This window comes from Artemia sp. Qi Xiang Cuo, chromosome 13, assembly GCF_049724085.1.
Source record: "Artemia sp. Qi Xiang Cuo chromosome 13, ASM4972408v1, whole genome shotgun sequence".
NCBI classification, from domain to species: domain Eukaryota; kingdom Metazoa; phylum Arthropoda; class Branchiopoda; order Anostraca; family Artemiidae; genus Artemia; species Artemia sp. Qi Xiang Cuo.
Window position 1 is genome coordinate 12315952 of NC_142806.1, and position 20138 is coordinate 12336089.

At 34.6% G+C, this 20138-nt stretch overlaps 1 protein-coding gene across 2 annotated transcripts in view; it reads left to right on the forward strand.

Moving 5' to 3' along the window:
• The window catches only part of ced-6 (PTB domain-containing adapter protein ced-6), a 123578-nt gene that overhangs the window by 97817 nt on the left and 5623 nt on the right, over nt 1–20138 (forward strand). For both annotated transcript variants that reach the window (XM_089099630.1, XM_089099631.1), the window contains exons 3-8: nt 3640–3875; nt 5588–5725; nt 8880–9101; nt 10562–10779; nt 15885–15970; nt 18818–18978. In XM_089099630.1, coding sequence (XP_088955756.1) covers nt 3640–3875; nt 5588–5725; nt 8880–9101; nt 10562–10779; nt 15885–15970; nt 18818–18978 — 1061 coding nt within the window. The remainder of the gene's footprint in view (nt 1–3639; nt 3876–5587; nt 5726–8879; nt 9102–10561; nt 10780–15884; nt 15971–18817; nt 18979–20138) is intronic.

Consider the following 20138-nt stretch of genomic DNA (forward strand, 5'->3'; position numbering starts at 1 on the left):
TTGTAATACGTGGCCAAACCACCAGAGGCAGGGGCGGATCCAGGATTTTTTTTTTAGGGGGGGCGCAAAATAGGTTGATCCGATAAACTTGCATTAGGAGCAAGTTTAATTAACGCAAACTTGAGCTAATTAAGTAAATTACACTACTTTAGACTACGCCAGGGGGGCGCGCGCCCCCTCTGGATCTGCCACTGACCAGAGGTGTCTGAAACTGAAAGTATTTATACGGGTGGCCCGTTTCCAGCTCTATTGTGGATAGTATCATTGTTAACTCTTTCAGATTTTCTGACCTTCGGAATATAGGCTACTGTAGGCATTTGTAGTTAAAACATCTAAATCTCGGGCTTCAGAGGCTTTTAACGGCTAAGTTTCGCAATCGTAAAGTAGTAGAGGCCCCACGGGCTTTAATTCTATTTTTGGCGCTGGTTAAGCGATCCGTCAGGAAGCCGAAGTATTTAAGAGGAGTTAACATCTTTGGTGAGATTTTCATCGAGCAAGGTGTGTATCCATCACCGCCTGCCCTCATCGTCTTAGTTTTCTACTGACTTATATGAAGGCTGACGGCTGGATCGTAAAGTATAGACTGTGCCTCTTGGAGGTCCTCGGCAAGTAGATCAACGTCGTCGGCATACCCTAGGCTAGTTACTGACAGGAAAGGGCAATCAATATCCCTTGATGTCGCTCAATTACAATAAAGATCCAATCTATCACAAAGTTAAACAGGGTCAGGAAGAAGACATATATTTGTCTTACTCCCAGCCACAGGGACGACACCAGTATTTTTATTGGGGGTGAGAGGGGTACATATCCGGATAGTCAAGGGGCATGGGGTATATAATAACTTTTATTCCAGATTATTGGGGGCAATTGCCCCCCCCCCCAAATGACGCCCTGCCCAGCTCGATATTGAAAAGTGGTGTTTTTGTCGCTCAAGTTCAGTAGGGAGCCTGGTCGACCCCCTTATAGCTTACAATAGACGGATTTTTAGCCGTTTTTTAGGTTTTCTTTCCTCCACCTTTGCTCAAGTCAGTAATTCTTATTCTATTCATATTTTAATATTTAGAATGAACCTTTAAAACTTGGCTGGTACTTAACGTTTAAAACATCATTGGCAGAAAATAATCGAGCAAATCGCTTTTTTCAGGAAATTGACTATGGATTCATACTCCTAGCGGTTTCAAAGCACAGTTCGAAAAAAAAGCAAAAATATTGTCAGGTTCTGTCTAAAAATATAAAACCCATCGAAAACCACCAAAAAATTTCTTTAGGGGGGTGGTATGCTTATTGAATTATTCTTTTTCTATTTTCTGCTTATTGAATTATTCTTTTTCTATTTTCTGCTACGTCGACTATCACTTCTTATTATTCTGGAATAACGTGAAGTTGAGCTGGATAGTTCCGCCTTGAGGCAATAGGACGATACTGAGGTATTTCCTGAATCCACGTCGCAGTTCAAATACAATTTAGGCTCCTTTTTTTTATTGTTATTATTTAGCTGAAGTTAATCTTTCACAAAATTGGCTGTGGAATCATCTTTATCATGGTTTGACTACCAAATTTGAAAAAACTGCCAAGCATGGAGAAATTATGCCAGAATATATACAAATTATAGAAAAATCGTCAAAATCTTATTTAGTTTTTCTGGAAGAGGGGGGGTTGTGCTTCATGGATTAATTTTTTTCCTTTTTTACTTCTCTTTACTTTAGAATAATATGAAGTTGAGCAGGATGTAGTGATCTGACAATACTAAGTTTTTTTTCCAAATCCACCTCACAATTCCAGCACAATTCTAGTCTTTCTTTTTAATTATTATTACTCTTGACTCTCTTGACTCTTTAACTACAAAACTGGATTTTTTTTAACGATAATTTATACCTAAAATATGCAAATTACAGAAAAATTGTCAAAATCTTGTCTTTTTAGGGGGGGGGGGGTATTCTTATTGATCTTTTGCTATTTTCTACTAAGTAGACTATCACTTTTTATTTTTTTGGAATGATGTGAGATCGAGCAGGATTTAGTAATGGAACGAGGCTACAGATTTTTGTGACTTCGCCTCACAATTTAGTGGTCCGTTGTCATTGTTATCACGTAAGGTTTCTGTTCCCTGTAAAATTTTCAGTATTTATTTTGTTATTTTTATTGTTATTTTTTATTTTTTTATTTTTTCTGTTCTCCTACGGCTTTAAAATCAACGAGAGACAACGATTTTACAATTGTTTCCTTATTTAAAATTCAGTTCTGTCCATTTCCTGAATTAAGTTTTGAAATTCGGTGTACATAGTTATTTAGATGAAAAATACGTTGAATAATCGTTGAAAATTGTTGAATAAAGAACAATTTTCCTATTTTTTTAATGCAAATTTAGATGCTCCTCCAATAAAATAATACAAATACAATAAAATAATACCATAAAATAATATAATCAAATAATATGATACAATTAAATTCAAGAATTTTTTTTTGTTTAATTTATAGCAACAGGCTTGTCGCAAAATCACTTGTTTCAGAGTGATCATATACCTTAAAGACTTATGCTTGCAAATAAAAATTCCACAGCAATTCCACCTGCCGTCTACGATATATGTAGGTTTGGTATATGATGTATTTATGACCTGTTATAGGGTTCTGTAGGTTTCCACTCAACCGATACAAAAATAAGGTTTCGTTGTCACTGTCTTTGGTACTTACAGAACTAAAACGAGCGAGTAACTGTATAAAGTTACCAGCGCCATAGCTTTTTGTTCGGCCTTTTTAGATTGAACATAATTTGAATATGTTTTTGAAAATCGGTGAAAAAAGGACTGTTTTTGGATTTTTTTAAGCAAGTTTAGATCATTCACCAAGAAAAAGTCTAAGTAATATCATAATTCTAGCTCAGTGAATGGATAAATCTGATCAGGGTTGCCGACCTGTGAAAAAAAATCACTAGGTTTTAGTTATCTTGTGGCTGATTTAGTGATTTTATATTTTAGGCAATATAGAAAATCACTAGAAATAGTGATAAATCACTAGAGGTGGCAACCCTGGATCTGATACTAATGAATCCATTGATATGAGGAAGCAGTCCATTGCTGCAACCTACAGCTGCAGGCTTATCGCGAAATCTCTTGTTCAGATCGAACATATATCTTAATATGAGTTAATTTTACAAGAAATCTATAATGGATTCATGCTCCCAATGCTTTGACTACAAAATAAAAAAAAACCCAAAGAATAAAAGAACTATCCTAGAAAATGTACAAAGTATAGAACATTTGCCAAAATCCTAGTGTTTTGGGGGAGGGGGACATGTAATTATCGAGCCCGTCCTTTTCTGATTTCTGCTAAGTTAATATTACTTTTGTCATGTTTGCAGCGGTTATTTTAACCTAGTAAAGGACGAACCATAGCCCATTAGTAACCAAACATTAAAAGAACCTTATAGCTGATTCAGGAATGGTAACTGTTATCTCGATTAGTTTTAATATTAAAGTGTTATTTCGAAAATATATTGTAGTAGAATCATGTCAAAATTGAGCAAGAAATACTGACGGGACGGTGCTAAAAAACATCCCGGGTATGACTGCGCCTTATAGTTCTAATTTCAACAGAATTTTATTTTTAATATTATCATTTTTATTTAGCTTAACTTTTCAGGAAGCCGATTATGGATTCATCCTCCTGATGCTTTGACTGCCGGTCATGTAGCTTATCTTGTCAAATTTCTTGGAAGCACAGAAGTATCTCAACCAAAAGGTCAAGAAGTAGTCAAAGAGGGGATAAGGAAGCTTCGCTTTAATCACCAAGTGAAAAAAGCAGAAGGTCAAAAATCACAGAAAGTTGAAGTGACAATATCTATAGATGGTGTGGCTGTACAAGATTCAAAGTCAAAGGTAGGGACAATTCAGTTTTTTCTATTCAGTTTAGGTTTAAACAGGATTCAACTATGGTAAATAAAAAAGTGCAGAGTAAGAATTTGAAAACTTGTAAATTTGAAAGTTGAAATGAATTCTAAACACGTAAAAATAGGTGCTTGTTATGATAGTGAACGAAATTGTGTGAAACCTGTAAAAATCTTGAACTTATGTCTACCTAATATTTGGATGTAAAAATAGAATATTCACTGAATTGAGCAAAAAATCAGTTAAAACTTCGTGGAAACTTAGTATCATTATTCTTTTCTTAGGAAAAGCCTTAGCTCTTAAACACTAAAAGGCTTAATAAACTAATTAATAAATAATTTATAAATAATATTAATAATGTTTATTATAATAACTTAAGTAAATAAAATTAAAATAGAATTAATTAATGAATAGTTAATAATAACGAGCCACCTCTTACACTCCCAAACCTAGTATCTATACTATAATTTGATTTTGTGTTGAGAATAGACCTCTCCTAGACTTGATATGGCGAGTGTAGTATCGGCTATAGTTTCTGAGATACGATGGAGTATAATATAGAATAAAAACAGATTAGGCCAGTTTAATTTTAAATTTTCAGGAAAGTCGGGGGAATATTAAACTAAATCAAATAAAACTAATTGCATCAGGGTCGTCAAAATGGCATATATAAAATAGCGCAGGAGTAGCTAAGGGCATTAAGTTGAAACTTTCAGGGAGTGTTGAAGGGAATATTGAACTAAGTCATAAGATACAATGTGCATCCTATGGTGAGCCCATTGGCGATTTGAAAATTTCAGGGAAGGGTCAGAAGGATGCCGTACTCTGTGCTATTCAGGGAAACTTTGTTCTATCTACGCTAAAATTAGATTCTAAGTTAAGAATAGACCTCATCTAAACTCGACAAGGCGAGTCCATTGGGTGCGCTCAGAATTATTTTCATGGATATAGTTTCTGATATAGGGCCTAGTAACTAAACAGATTCCACGAGCTTACTGATTTTAAAAGATTTCACAAAATAAAAATAGATTTCGCGGGTTTCCCACAGCCAAAACATAGTACGGACCAGCTAGTATTACAGAACGTGGTAGCTTGGTAGCTTATATGCACACGGGAAAAACGTAATGGCAACTACTACTACTAACAACCCATTGCAGCACCAAACCGCCTGAGGCCAACACAGCTACGCACGCTCCTCCACCATTCCAATCAAAGCCTCCTTATCTACACAGTCCCAGGAAGCTACCATTTTCCATTAAATTTCTTCTTGTGACATCCCACACCCCGACCGGGGACAATCTGCTTTTTGTTTGGCTCTAGATAATAACAAGAACAACCTTTGGCAATCTGTCTTTTTCCTTAATGGCAACACAGTTGGGAAAAGCTATTGACTAAATTCGTTATATTCATCTAGTTCTCCGGTTGTAAAAAAAAAAAAAGAAAAGAAAAGAAACACTCTATATATATATTTCTCAATAAATATTGAAATAAATATATTAGTGTTCGGGAGAAGTTAAAACTGGTTGCAGCCATTCTTGCTTGACACGTTTTGGCCGTTTAAATCCTATCTTCGTGAGGGCTTAGGTGAAATCAGTAAAAACTGTTTTTCGATCTCTGAATCGGACTTGTCCCGAAAAGCCACTTATAATGTGCCTAATTTATCTTTTTTTGTGCTATACTTATACCTTACCTATTTCTTATAGAAAATCCTTTATCAATACCCTTTGCACCGGATATCATATTGCGCTGATGACAAAGCAGAGAAGAAGTTCTTCAGTTTCATTGCAAAAGAATCAGATTCTGATGTGCACATTTGTTTTGTTTTTGTTTCTGAAAAGTTGGTAAGTAAAGCTGAAAGTTTATGTATCATAATAAAAAAAGTGCAACAATAATAATTGCATTTTACCCTTTGCAGGGCTCACAGACAAATCCAATAAAGGGTAATGTTCTATTCGTATAAGTGTTGATTTTTAAGACAGAATTATTGAGGCGGAAAACTCTTATTATTGTTGAGGAGGAATTGTTGAGGTGAAAAACGTATTAAGCGGGGCTCCCACGGCGTCAATAAAGTTAATAAAGCTGTCCATAAAGTTAATAAACCGTTTTCCTCTTATAACTTTATTGACTTTATGGTTGTCGGAAAGAAGTTAAACTTTATTTAACTTTTTCAATAAGGCCCGGAAAGTTTAGCCAATAGGAGAAGACTTGTGGAATATTTCAATTCAGCTAAAAGAAACTAATTAGATAGCCAGTCTTAAACTTTTTTCTCTAATCTGAGGAACATTGAAGCAGAAGACTTGCTTATTTCACTAGTGAGAAATACTCCTTTAATATAAAGTTCGTCACAAGGGGAACATAAGGACAGAATTTGTGTTGAAAATGCATTCAAGGAAATAAGTGAAATAATGTGTCAAGAATTGGGTCCTCATTTTTATCTGTGAGACTTCTTTAGTAAGTTTTAAAGTAAAAACAACATCTAACTTAAGAGTAACTTATTAAATTGAAAAAGTTATCAAAAATTAATGTCAGATATATTCAAGAATGAACGTGTGAATAATTAAAATTAATTGCTTCAAAAAAATTTCCATAAAGTCAGGAAGGTAAAATTCATGTGTGAGCGCGACGAACTTCACGGTATGTAACTTTGCGGAATACTTTTTTAACTTTATTGACGCCGTGGGAGCCCCGCTTTACTATTGAGGCGGAAAACGCCTTATTGTTGAGGTGGAAAAATCCTTACTGTTGAGGCGAAAAACGCCTTACTGTTGAGGCGGAAAACGCCTTACTGTTGAGACGGAAAACGCCTAACTGTTGAGGCGAAAAAGTCCTGGTCCTACTGCAAACCTGCAAGAATATGACTGCATCCATAATTTAGTAATGAGGTCATTAATTAATTAATATCCAATATATCAAGCAATACGTGCCTTGAATTTTGTTCCTAGTGATATTTTTCTATCCCTGTTTCCATGGTTAATTTTTGCATTTTAATTAAGTAGTCACAGTGGCCTTTCTCTTAAGCCTGTGCAGTTTATTATTTTTTATTTACCTTTTTATTTTCAGTTGTCATTTTTATTTTGTTCTTAATGTTTTATTCTATTTATTTATTCTAGTAGTTACGAACTCTTCTTCTTCTTTTTCTTCTCAAGTATTGTCTTCCATTTGTTTTCTTCTCCCATAACTGCTTGCCCTCTGCGTTCTAAGAATAATTTTTTATTACCTGTTTATAAGTATTGAGGATAAATAAGTCCAAATCTGAATCAGATTGACAGATAGAGACTGAATATCTAGACCAGGGGTGGCCAACCGGTGGCCTGGCGGGCCACGTGTGGCCTGCCGTGAACATTTTTGAGGCCCGTGAGATTCATCGCACTTTTATATTCTGCTCGCTTATGATTTGTGCACATATTGGAACATGACAGATTCGATGTTTCACTCTTAACAATGTTGTTTTCTTAGTACTATATTACTACAATCGTAATTATGTAGTTACGAATGGAGTTAAATGAATTTTAAATATACACTCCATAGTCGTGATATACGTTGACGAAATGTGTAAAAAGTGTAGAATGTTCAATTAATAAAAAGTCATTATTTTTCAATTTGTCACTCCAGAAAAATCTACTATGGGTCTAAATCTAATATGGGTTTATATAATTTTATATGTGGCCCGCGGAGTTATGATGCATTTCCAAAGTGGCCCACAAGATCATTTAGGTTGGCCACCTCTGATCTAGACAGTACTTAAAAATACTTTGGAGCTCCACAAGGAAAAAAAATGTTTAAATGGGTAATAATTCATGCAATTTGTAAGCAACTGCCTAATTTTATCTTATATTTACCCAAAACTAATTGTTTCTCTGAGATTTTGAAATCTCGGAGTCCCTGAGATTTTTTTAAACCCCCCTCCCCACAGAAGGAAAAGCAAAAGTGGATGAACAAAATAAAAATAAAAAAACACGAATTTGTTTCATATCCATTAAAAATATTCCGATCTAACAGATTTCTTTGCAGGCCTCTTTCTTCTTCTTTATAAGGTAAGAGGCTCATAAATGTCAGGAGTAGGTATTTTTATTTACACTACCATTTTTCGCTTTTTCTATTTAATTTAACGTACCTCTTTATTTTCATATTTTTGTTTTTCCTTCTTTGATTTACTCATGTTTTTCTTTTTTCCTTTTTCAACAAGGGAAGAAATAATATGAATTGATTTTACAATCAATTAGTCTAACTTTATCCCATATACATCAAAAACTAATATTCTCTTTCTTCTTAAAAAATTTTTGGGCATGACATTATACTATGTAGAAAAGACACTGGATAACTAGTTAGTAATCAAAAAACCTTTAAGGAAACAAAGGAAACAAAAGGAAACAAAAAACCTCCACAAGAAAACCTCAAAAGAAAATGAACAACAAGCTTTTAGCATATACCAGCTAAAAACAGCTTGACCACCGGATGGAGGCTTTCGGTTTTTAGCGCCTTGTGGGCGAAATAACGATGGGAAAGAGACCTTTTAGATTAGCAATATCCATTTTTTTTCAAGTGCTTCTTGCCAGATTTCGAAGCAATTTGTCTAACATTCTTAACCAACAAATGTAAACTCAAATATGTGTTTGAATATGCAGGGGAAACTGAATAGTAAAAAATGTAGACCGGCTGAAAGACTAAATTTGAAAATAAATCAGAAGCGACATGGGGCCAAGTTGACTTCAATCAGGGGTTAAAAAACTATTCGAGTTTATCCGAAAGCTTTTTTTACAATCCTAATGTCCTTCAAATGATCAGTTTCAAAGTAATTATATTTCTTAGTGTCTGTAATTTTTTCTGCCAGAGAAATCGCACTTACCATTGGTCGGGCGTTTGGCAAGCGCTAAAAGTCTGAACAAACTCACTTAGAAAATAAACTCAAATGCCTGAATAAACTTGCTTTGAGAATAAACTCAAATACGTGAATAAAACACTCAAATGCCTGAATATTGTCTTTAAATTTTTTAGGCTGAAGAAATCACACTAACCATTGGCCAGGCGTTTGACTTAGCCTACAAGCGCTTTTTAGAAGGCACAGGAAGAGACATCGAAGTTAAAAGACAAGTAACAGATTTGCAGTCAAAGATAAGAATTCTAGAAAATGAAAAGGTGGAACTACGGAAACGACTCAAAGAACTATCTGTTATGATCCCCGCAACGAGGCTTCAGACATATTTAAACGAAAACAACGTAAGTTAAATACGCTTAATATCGTAGTTGCATTGTCAATGAAAAGGTAAAAGGTAAAGGATATGGCACTAGACTCTATAGTTCAAACCGGTGGTGCTGATCTCTGTTTCATGGCCCTTCATCCAAGAAGTGCTATGGGGGGCTGGAGACCAGCCATCCTGTGCTTTCGCACACCCTTCCTGCTTATCTTCCCCGGATTTCTCCTGGTTCCCATTTAGAGCTGGTCCGAGTCTTGCTGAGCTTACAGAGTCCGCAACTGATCCTGTTCCAAACCAAATAACCGGCGACACAAGGAATCGAACCCCCGCCCTTTGGGAAAAGGATTCCAAGACTAGCCTGCCAACCACTCGGCTGGGACGTGTGACGAACGTGTGCTTGTGGTAACGAACTGTAAGTAAGGAGCGACTAATCTATTCTAATATTAAGTATTTATCTTAAGAACCTTAAGCATTTATGCAATACTTATATTTATAAATATCTATGATTGGGATGGAGGAGGAACGTGCGTAGCTGTGTTGGGCTCAGGTGGCTTGGTGATGCTGTAAGTTGTTAGTAATAGTAGAAGCATATTTTATATACAGTGATTGTTGTATAAAATGATAATAAATACAATGAACAATCGAATGTTCATTCAAATCAATATTTATAACTGCTTATGGCTGAGACTAGTGGCGTCAATTGGGACGGGGAGACTTTTTCAATACCCTCAGTAGATTTCGAAAAATATTATTTTTAGTATTTATCTTGAAAAGGTTAAAAAAACGACAAAAATGATCGACCTCCCTGATTTTGTAGGAAAACGCACCCCCCTTATATTTTGTAAAATATGTTTTTGCCCTGCCCCTCCCCCTAATTTACATGGATTTATAACACTGACTGGAACTTTAAGCAACTCCTGTAATAGGATAAACGAGCTTTTCAGGAACTATTACTACTGCTAATGATAACCCACTGTAGTAAGGAAATCCCCTAAAAAAATGCTGTAAAAAATTAAAACAAAATTTTTACTATTATATTGAACAATAAATAATTAAGAAGCCATTTTACCGAGTCCATAATGTATTTAAGAATATTTTCCAAATTCTACTAAAGAACTAAACTGGACATTGAATCAAATAATGAATCAAATCAAGTATAACATGGGTATCAAATATTACCAGATACAAATAATCAATCAATTTACCAATTAAAAGTAAAAACGAATCAGTAAATCAAGATTGTATTATTCAATTATCAATGAAAAAATAATCAATCAGATATTTTGTCAAAGTAACAATTAGTAATAAAACTTCTTTTTTGATTTTCCCATTGTTCGTTTGATATTTCGTTCATATTCACCTATGAACAAAAAAAAATTAAGACTATTAATTGCAAAATAAATCTTCAAAATAGTAACAATCATTTTATACTGGTTTATTGGGCCCAAAACTGTCTTTAGTAAATTTAAACAACTTTTGCAGATATCAGATATACTTCATGTGGAGGCATTTATAGAAAACCTCTCCCGGTCAGAATCTCCACAACCGGCCGAAAATATCATCGAAGGTGAATTGGTTGCCTTGAGTATTGATGATATACCAGAAGAAGAAAAGAGTATAGTACTGCCCCCCGTGCCACCCAGAATGGCTGCCAGTTTAAATCACAGTGAATTGTTGAATCAGCCAAACTCTCTGTTCAGGTATGACCAATGACCTTTTATTAGCTGAATCCTATCCCTACCCACAATGGCAAGGCCGTACCAAGGATTTTTTTTCGGAGGGAGTCTTATAAAAAAAAATTCGGAGGGGGGGGGGGGTATTTACACAAAAAAAACCTCAAAAAACGCATACAAAATTTGTTTATATCCATTTTTGTTACATTTTTACGAGTCAAACAAATACTTCGGGGGGGGGGGAGTTCAAACCCCCTAACACCCCTCTGGGTACGGTCTTGCACAATGGCGACCTTAAGGTAAGGTATTCTCCTATGCCCCACCATTTTCTCAGTGATGTTTAACAGCCTGGCTGAGGAATTTCCTGACACATGGAAATTTGTCGATGATGTTATGGTCGTTGAAGCGTACTATAGAAATTTAATTAGCAATCCTACGAGGATCCTCCCTGACATTGCACAAGATGCCCGAGCATGCAAATGAGAGTAAATCCTTCTAATTTCAAGCCAATTCTAATTTGTTTTCTTAAATCCCTGCATGATTTTCTTAATCCTATCCCTCCTGGAATTCCATGTCCTTCTTTAAATTGCTTGGCGTCGTAACTTGTTGATTTAAAGTCATCCGTTTTAATAACATCATCCATAAAGTTAATGCATCTATCTCCTTCCTTAACCTTTTAAATAAATTAATTTCCATTTGATTGGAAATTGAAAGGGCTATTGCCCTTTTTAATAGTCGAAAATGATTGGAAGGCTTGACAGTTTTATAGTAAAGATCGATTTAGGTACAATGTATTATTATTATTTTTCTTAACGTGAATAACATTAGTAACATGTTAGACCAGGGCACTTCGTATTGAAGGAGTTGTCGTAAGAACTTCGAAAAGGGCTCATTCAATTGAAAATAGAAAGAGCTAAAGCCCTTTTTAATAGTCGAAAGTGATTGGAGGGCAACTAGTCCCCGACAAAGTTGGAAGGCAACTTGGAGGGCATCTCCCTTCTCATTCTTTAAAGATTATTACTCCCTTTGTCCATACTCATCTCGAATATGCTTGTCCAGTTTAGCACCCTGACATTTCCAGGGAAGAGTCAAATAAAATTGAATCAAAAGCCCTGTGAATAATTTTCAAAGAATTTTAAGTCCCATACTCACTCCTTCTAAGAAAAAGCTAGGTTAGAAACGCTTTAGTAAAGGAGGGGGATGTTGTGCCTCCGTTTTTAAAAATGCAACGAAAAACCCTCGAAAGAAAATGTTTTTTCTGAAAATTTACTCCCCGCCCAGATTCCGTCCTCCTCGGCCTGTTTTTAAGCTTGTTCCTGCCTTGTAATTTGTTCGCTGCTGTACCTCTGGATAGCCGTCCTAGCCGAGTGGATTGGTGCACGGGATTTAGGATCCTTTGTCCGAGAGGACGAGGGTTCGAATCCTAGTGTACCCAATTATTTGGTTTGGGACGGGAATCAGTGGCGTGCCTCTAAATGGGTACCTAAAAGGTACGCATTTCGGTAAACAGGAAGGGTGTGCGAAAGCACAGGATGGCTGGCCCCTATCCTCCCATTGCACTTCCTTGCTAAAGCGCCTTGAGATGGAGATCAGCACCACCAGTTCGGACCTTCAGGGTCTAGTGCCGCATCCTTTAAGCTGAGAACAGAGTACTTGAAGAACAGCTTCATCCAACGTTACACTGTGATCTGGAATATCTTCCTGAGGAAGTCATCCCTAAAAGTTTCTCTGTTGACGCTTTCAAAAGAAGATTCAAGAGTCATCCAAACACTCCCATAAAAGACTAGCGGCAAGTCAGATATTTAATTATACCTGGCATCGGAAATTTAAGAAAAAAAATCTTATTAGTGTAGATCAAATAACGCTATTTAAGTGATCTTATTACGTTGTTTTCATCATGGGAGATAAACAAAACGCCATCTATTATAAATTTAAGATTAAAGTGATAATTACCTGCAGTGATTGTTGGCGAGTGCTTCGTCGCCCAAATGCTTCAAAAGACAAATTATACAAGAATAACCAAAATATAAAAAGCAAAGATATATAGAACATTTTAAAGTTGTTCTTTTTTATAATAAAAAAAAAAAAAAATCCAAGAGAATTTACTTTTTGCAGATTTTTCAGTAAATCTTCCCCTAAATTTCCCTGCTACTGTAAGCGAAATTAATTTCTGCTGTCCTGGTTTGATAATAAACTACTTTGATGCTTCTTCTCTTAACAAATCTGCTAGAAACTAACGTGTCGCATCTTTCCGGACATATATACTAAGTTTAAAGGTTATGAAAAAAATCTTGTTAGTAGAGATCAAATAATGCTATTTTAAGTTATCTCATTCCGTTTTTCTATTATGTAAACTCAGCAGGGCGCCATCTATTATAAATTTAAGAATTAGGTGATATATACCTGCAATGTTAGTTGGTCGGACAAGCGCTGTGTCATTGTTTACTGTCTTTACCATCCACAGGAGATCTAGCTTGTAGCATATTTCCTCACGTATATTCACAATATTAAAGTTTTAGTAATACAAGGGCCTCAGATAGGACCAAAGACCTTGTTTTACTAGATTGCAAATGTGAGTGAAGTTAATTTAGAACAGCCTAGATAAGTATGATTCGCATGGCAAGTACAATGCTGAAGATGCAGGTGCGAATACAGAATTGCAGTTTATTTTAATTCATAATTAATGTCATAATCGGAATCTGTCACGTAATGTCACGCAATCTGCAATCGCAATCTGTCACGCAATGTCACGCAAATGTCATTCTGCTTTGCGTGGTTTATTTCTATGTCTGGCTAGTACAAAGCTTAAGATGATTCGTCATGGCAGGGTTACATTATTTTTAAATTTATAATAGGGCTGCTTCTTCACTCATCAATGTGCTAAGATCTTAAATCTTATTACAGGTGAATATGGGCTGAACTCTATCTTTGATAATTTATTAAAATCTGACAGAGTAAAGTTCAATTCACCCAATGTAGTTTGACCTTTGTGCAAATGTTATATCATTGAACGCTAATGAACCGAATCCAAGAAGGTCAAAGAGGCTAGCTTCCGCCTTTGCTTTGAAAAGCATTAGAGATTTAAACAATATGTATTTTTATTTGATTTAGTATATAAACTTTTGTTTTAAATTGTTTAAGTTTAGTTATACTCTAATGATGACGGTCAATGTATATGTGACCGAAATATCTGGTATTTTTTGTGGAATTTATTATACACTGTCTATTAAAAAGGATTTCGTCCCTATTTTGAACTTTTATTTTATCGTCATGGAAAGGCAGTGTGGTCTCCGAAATTATCTTGTTCCATGCCTTTTGCTTTAGCTGTTCGGAGTCATTCGTCATCTTGTATAATTTCACATGCGTCTGCTTCCTATTTGATTGATCATGATTGTTTTCACATGGCTTCTAAACACACATTTTGTTTTACGTTATTTTCGTTTGCGATTCGTGTGATTCTGGCTGTCATTTGTCTTTTAACCGCATATTTCGTTGTGAATCCTTTTTGTTTGTCATTTTTTTAGGATCGTTGTCGCAAGTTGGTCTAAGTCCATATTTTTTTCGCATTATTTTTCGTTTGAGATTCGTCATGTGGCAGGCTTGTATATATGCGATTCTCGCTGTCGCTTTTCCTCTAACCGTAGATTAATGTGACTTCTTTTCCAGATTTTTCTCAGTAATTATTTTTACTTTAATTATCTAGTTTCATAATTCAGTTTTTCTTTTGCAATTCGTTGTGATTCTTGCGCGTTGTGCGTCATTTTCGTTTACGATTTGATGTGATTCTAGCTGCCCCTTCTCTTCCAACAGCGGATTTGCTTCTGCAAGTCTTCCGAGCATATATTTAGCTATACATTATTTTCGCTTGGGATTTGTTGTGATTCTCGCTCTTGCTTCTCTTCTAACCACGGATTTCGTTGCGCGTCATTTTCATCAACGGCTAGATATGCTTCTCGCTGCTGCTTGTCTTCTAACTGCAGATTTCGTTGTCCACCATTTTCATTTGTGATTTGTTGTGATGCTTGTTACTGCATGTCTTCTAACCGCAGATTTCATTGTGCATCATTTTGTTCATCATTGCCTCAGAGATTTTTTCAATACCTTTTGGTTTAGCTTCTCGGAGGTATTTGTTATCTTGTTTAATTTTTCATGTGTCAAAGAAACCGAAAACCATGCGACTATCCATGAAAAAAATCGATGTAAATATAATTAAAATATAAGTGAATTAAATATATATGAATGTGACGTCATTCACATAAAAAATTTCCCCCAAAATTAAAGGCTATAAAAAAACATTCCTCGCTTAAAGACAGTAGATAGATATAATATACAGATGTCTATATGTTTTCTAGGTATTTATCTGTTAAAAGATTCGGCTTCGTCCAGGGTTGTCTCTGAATTCTTCATTCAAAAAATTACTTAGAGCCAGCTAAAACATATTTCCATGTGGGTTTCTAGTCCTCAAAAAGAAAATCTCCTAATTCCAAATTCGGACTCTATATACTTTGGTCTGTGTCTTTATTCACAATAGTTTCATGCAACAATGTTTTTCAATACCTGATTCAAAATAAATCTCTTGAAGTCTGAACTTAAACATATCTAATTAGTCATTAACATTTGATAAGGATATGCTAGCTTTAATGCGTTTGCATATTTGCTGGCGTGATGTTATTAATCAAATGAAACTCAGAGAGGAAAGAAAATAACAAAATGAAAAACAAAATCAAAAAAGGTGAAAAAACGAGGATTTTTTCAGCCAGTGGCAAACCATGAAGAAGAAGAAATAAACAAATATTTCAACAAGGACCTCCGCCGAGTCGTCCTCGGTGCTAAACAAAAAAGAAAGAAAAGAAAAATAAACCAACGAAAATCGAAAATTTCTTTCTTTTTTTTCTTTTTTTTTGTTTTGCACTGAGGACGATTCGGCGGAGGTCCTTGTCGAAATATTTGCTTATTTCTTCTTTTTCATGGTTCACCACTGGCTGACAAAATCTTTGTTTTTTCACCTTTTTTTTATTTTATTTTTCATTTTGTTATTTTCTTTCCTCTCTGAGTTTCATTTGTCATGTATAGCCAGTGTGGTCTTAGAATGTATTTACGTTATTGATCAACTAATTGATTAATTCTTTTAGTGATTTAAATCCAGAACAGAATGGTTACAGTTCATCACCACAATCAGTCTTATTATCGAACGGTTCCACTGCCAGCCTATCTCTTCGTAAGTTGTTTACTTTTGATATTTTTTCTTCCGCCTTATCTTGTTATATATGCTATCGTTAATTTTGTTCTTTTACTAATTATTGTTTTATTATTTTAGTTTCGTTTCTTATATTTTTTTTGTTACTATTTCTGGCATTGTGAATTATTTATTTTTTAATAATGTTTCAATTATTATGTGTTTGTAATTTTTAATCATGGTTTTATTATATTTTTATTTTTCTTGTCTTTTATTATCTGTTTATTTTATGACGATAAAATAAAAGTTCAAAATAGGGATTAAATCCTTTTTAATAGACAGTGTATAGAAATTCACAGGAAATACCAGGTATTTTGCTCACATATGCTGTGACTGTCATCTGTGATACAACTAAACTAAAACAATTGAAAACATAAGTTTATAAACGAAATCGAATAAAACTATATATTTTTTGAGTCTCTAATTCTTTTCAAATTAAAGGCAGAAGCTAACCTCTTTGACCTTCATGAATTCGGTTCAATAGCGTTCATTGATATAACATTTGGACAAAGGTCAACTACATTGGGCGAATTGAACTTTATTCTGTCAGATTTTTAATAAATTATCATAGATAGAGTTCAGCCCATATTTACCTGTATCCCGACTCAAAGCAATATTCTTGAATAAGATTTTCTTTATTCAAGAGTTTCACGAAAATTTTGCTTTAAACCCCGATCCCTAGAAATCAAAAAGACATTTTCGAACAAAATAAAATGGTGTGAAAAGTTTAAAATATGTTCCGAAAGGGCTGAAGTAAATTCTTCAGACATAGAATATTGCTTTAAAGCCAAAGAAAAGATTCTGTATCTATGTGACCGAAATATCTGGTTTTTTTTTTAATTTTCTATACACTGTCTATTAAAAAGGATTTTATCCCTATTTTGAACTTTTATGTTGTCATGGAAAGGCAGTGTGGTCTCCGAAATTATCTACGTTTATTTTATTTTTTATTATTTACCGTATAAGTGACATTCTAATACTAAACTTGCATGAAGGCCTCCTTTATTATGAATGGAAAGTAAAGAGTGACCCTTGTCAATAGAAACCAAAACTCTAAAGAAAATAATTTTCTGTGTAATATATGTTGTTTCTAGTATTTAATATCTTGACTTAAACCAAAATTTTGTCGTAGGAAAATTCTCCTGCGTCTCCCCCCTCTCATCCGCTCATATTCCTTTGCGCAAACTCAGAATTTTAGGTTTTCTAAGCATTTCTCTGGGGTTTCTCTGGATATTTCTTGATTCTTGTTAAATAAGATTCAAAAGAAACGGTGCTAGTCCTGCAAAAGACCCTGTTTGGTGCAGACCCATTCATAATATTAAAGTAGTACTTTTCTTGTTAAATAAGTTTTAATTCCAGCTGTACCGATAACTCAGAGATCCTATAGAAATGTTGCTAGTCCTGCAAAAGACCTGTTTGGTGCAAATCCATTCTTAATATTAATATTAAAATAGTACTTTTCTTGTTAAAAAAGTATTATTTACACCTGGACCGGTAACTCAGAGATCCTAAAGAAATGTAGCTAGTCGTTCAAATGACATGTTTGGTGCAGATCCGTTCTTAATATTAATATTAAAATAGTGCTTGTCTTGTTAAATAAGTATTAATTCCAGCTGTACCGATAACTCAGAGATCCATAGAAATTGTGCTAGTCCTGCAAAAGCTGTTTGCAACCATTCTTAATATTAATATTAAAATAGTACTTTTCTTGTTAAAAAAGTATTGTTTCCAGCTGTACCGGTAACTCAGAGATCCTAAAGAAATTGAGCTAGTCGTGCAAAAGACCAGTTTGGTGCAGATCCATTCTTAATATTAAAATTAAATTAGTAATTGTCTTGTTAAATAAGTTTTATTTACAGCTGGAACGGTAACTCTGAGATCCTATAGAAATGTTGCTAGTCCTTCAAATGACCTGTTTGGTGCAAATCCGTTCTTAATATTAATAATAAAATAGTACTTTTCTTGTTAAATAAGTATTAATTCCAGCTGTACCGGTAACTCAGAGATCCTATAGAAATTGTGCTAGTCCTGCAAAAGACCTGTTTGGTGCAAATCCATTCTTAATATTAATATTAAAATAGTATTTTTCTTGTTAAATAAGTATTAATTCCAGCTGTACCGGTAACTCAGAGATCCTATAGAAATGGTGCTAGTCCTGCAAAAGACCTGTTTGGTGCAGATCCATTCTTAATATTAATATTAAAATTTTGGTACATTTGTGCTTAATGGTACACAGCGCTATAGATTATCGAAGGAATGCAGTGATGGAGACCCGTAAAGCGGGTAATTGCTATCTAAATTGATCGAAGAGCGTGGTTTCTCATTGAATTTACAATATTTAAACTGTTGTTTTTTGGAATTTAGGAGGGGGAAAGGTACCTAGGTTAGGTTAGGCTACGTATTTAATATATGCTATGCTTTACCCCCCCCCCCTAATGTGCAAATATATAGCCCTAATTTGTTTCTAAATTATTATATATTCATCCTATTTTTTTTATTGGCATTAACCAAACTTGACTTCTTTCGTGTGTACCATTAAGCGCAACAGTACCATTTTTTTCTTGTTAAATAAGTATTAATTCCAGCTGCACCGATAACTCAGAGATCCTCGAGAAACGGTGCTAGTCCTGTAAAAGACCCTGTTTGGTGCAAACCAATTCATAATCTTAAAATAGTATTTTTCTTGTTATATAAGTATTAATTCCAGCTGCACCGATAACTCAGAGATCCTCGAGAAACGGTGCTAGTCCTGTAAAAGACCCTGTTTGGTGCAAACCAATTCATAATCTTAAAATAGTATTTTTCTTGTTATATAAGTATTAATTCCAGCTGCACCGATAACTCAGAGATCCTCAAGAAATGGTGCTAGTCCTGCAAAAGACCCGTTTGGTGCAGACCCATTCTTTGCTGGTAGTTTTGAAAAACAGGTTGATATATTTGGTATGAATAATTTCGGCTCTGAAGCAAAGCTGTCAAAGAAAGATGTGCCGGTAAGATAATGATTTTATTTTTTTTCTGGAAAAAAAAACTAAAATTCTGCGTCCGTGATTTTTATGCATTTTCAGAACATAATCTGCACTTTAAAATGAAAACAAAATACATTTTAAATGTTTTCTATTTTACTTAAATAAATAAAAATTATCAGTACTTTACGGAATAAATATCAGTATATGTATGTTAAACTGACGATCCACGGTTATTTTTTTTCAGTAAAGTGAAACTTATGTTCTTGTCTTGAGAAGATTGGGGGGTTTCTAGCCCTAATAATGTTAATTTTCGCTCTTTTTTAGCTTTAATGGGTTATTTATTTTTATTTCTGTTCGTTTTGGGTTTCATTTATTTATTGATGGTGATTTGGGGTAGTTTTACGGTTGGAAGATTATTTGAATTTATTTTTGCTCAGTTTTGGCTTAATGGAGCTCATTACTTTTCTTTGAAAAACTTGTTTTGTGGAAAAAGTGTATTAAGTTAATCTACGGAAAAACCATTAATTTATTATCTGAACAGGTATCAGATAATACAGCAACGATATTATAATACGGGAGTTGATAAACAGCCGCCAGGCATTGAACTCAGATGGTGTTAATATGTAAACTGGTAACTCATGGTAACTGGTAACTAAGATGTAAATGGTACCTCTTATGATGGCAATCAATGGGGGTAATAGACATTAAGACCTTTGAAACCGATTTTGCCCGGTTGAAACGCCTTATGAACCCTTTGTTGGGGCATGAAAGAAAAGCGGTTGGCTATGACAGAAAAGTGGGGAGTGGGGGTTTGATTGGATCTTCTTATTGGGGGGGGGGAGGGTATCCAGAACCTTGGAAAAGTTTCTTTTCTAGTGTCATATTGCCTTTCATTTCATGAAAGAAAAAGCGCAAAAAAGTTGCAAAAAAATGCAGAAAAGTTGTGTTGGGGTATGGATGTGAAAGTGTCTTCTAAGCTGCCTTTGAGCTTCCTTGATGTTATGCTACCTCCAATACCTTTTACGCTTTTCTTCTGTCCAACTGTATCTAAAATTTGCAAAGATTTAAGGATTGAAAATAAATCACTTAAGCATTAGGGCTATAATCATGAAATCCATTGTCCCACTAGATAGGCCTATTCTTCATCCTCTCGATTTACCTCTGATCGCAACTAGTAAATTTCG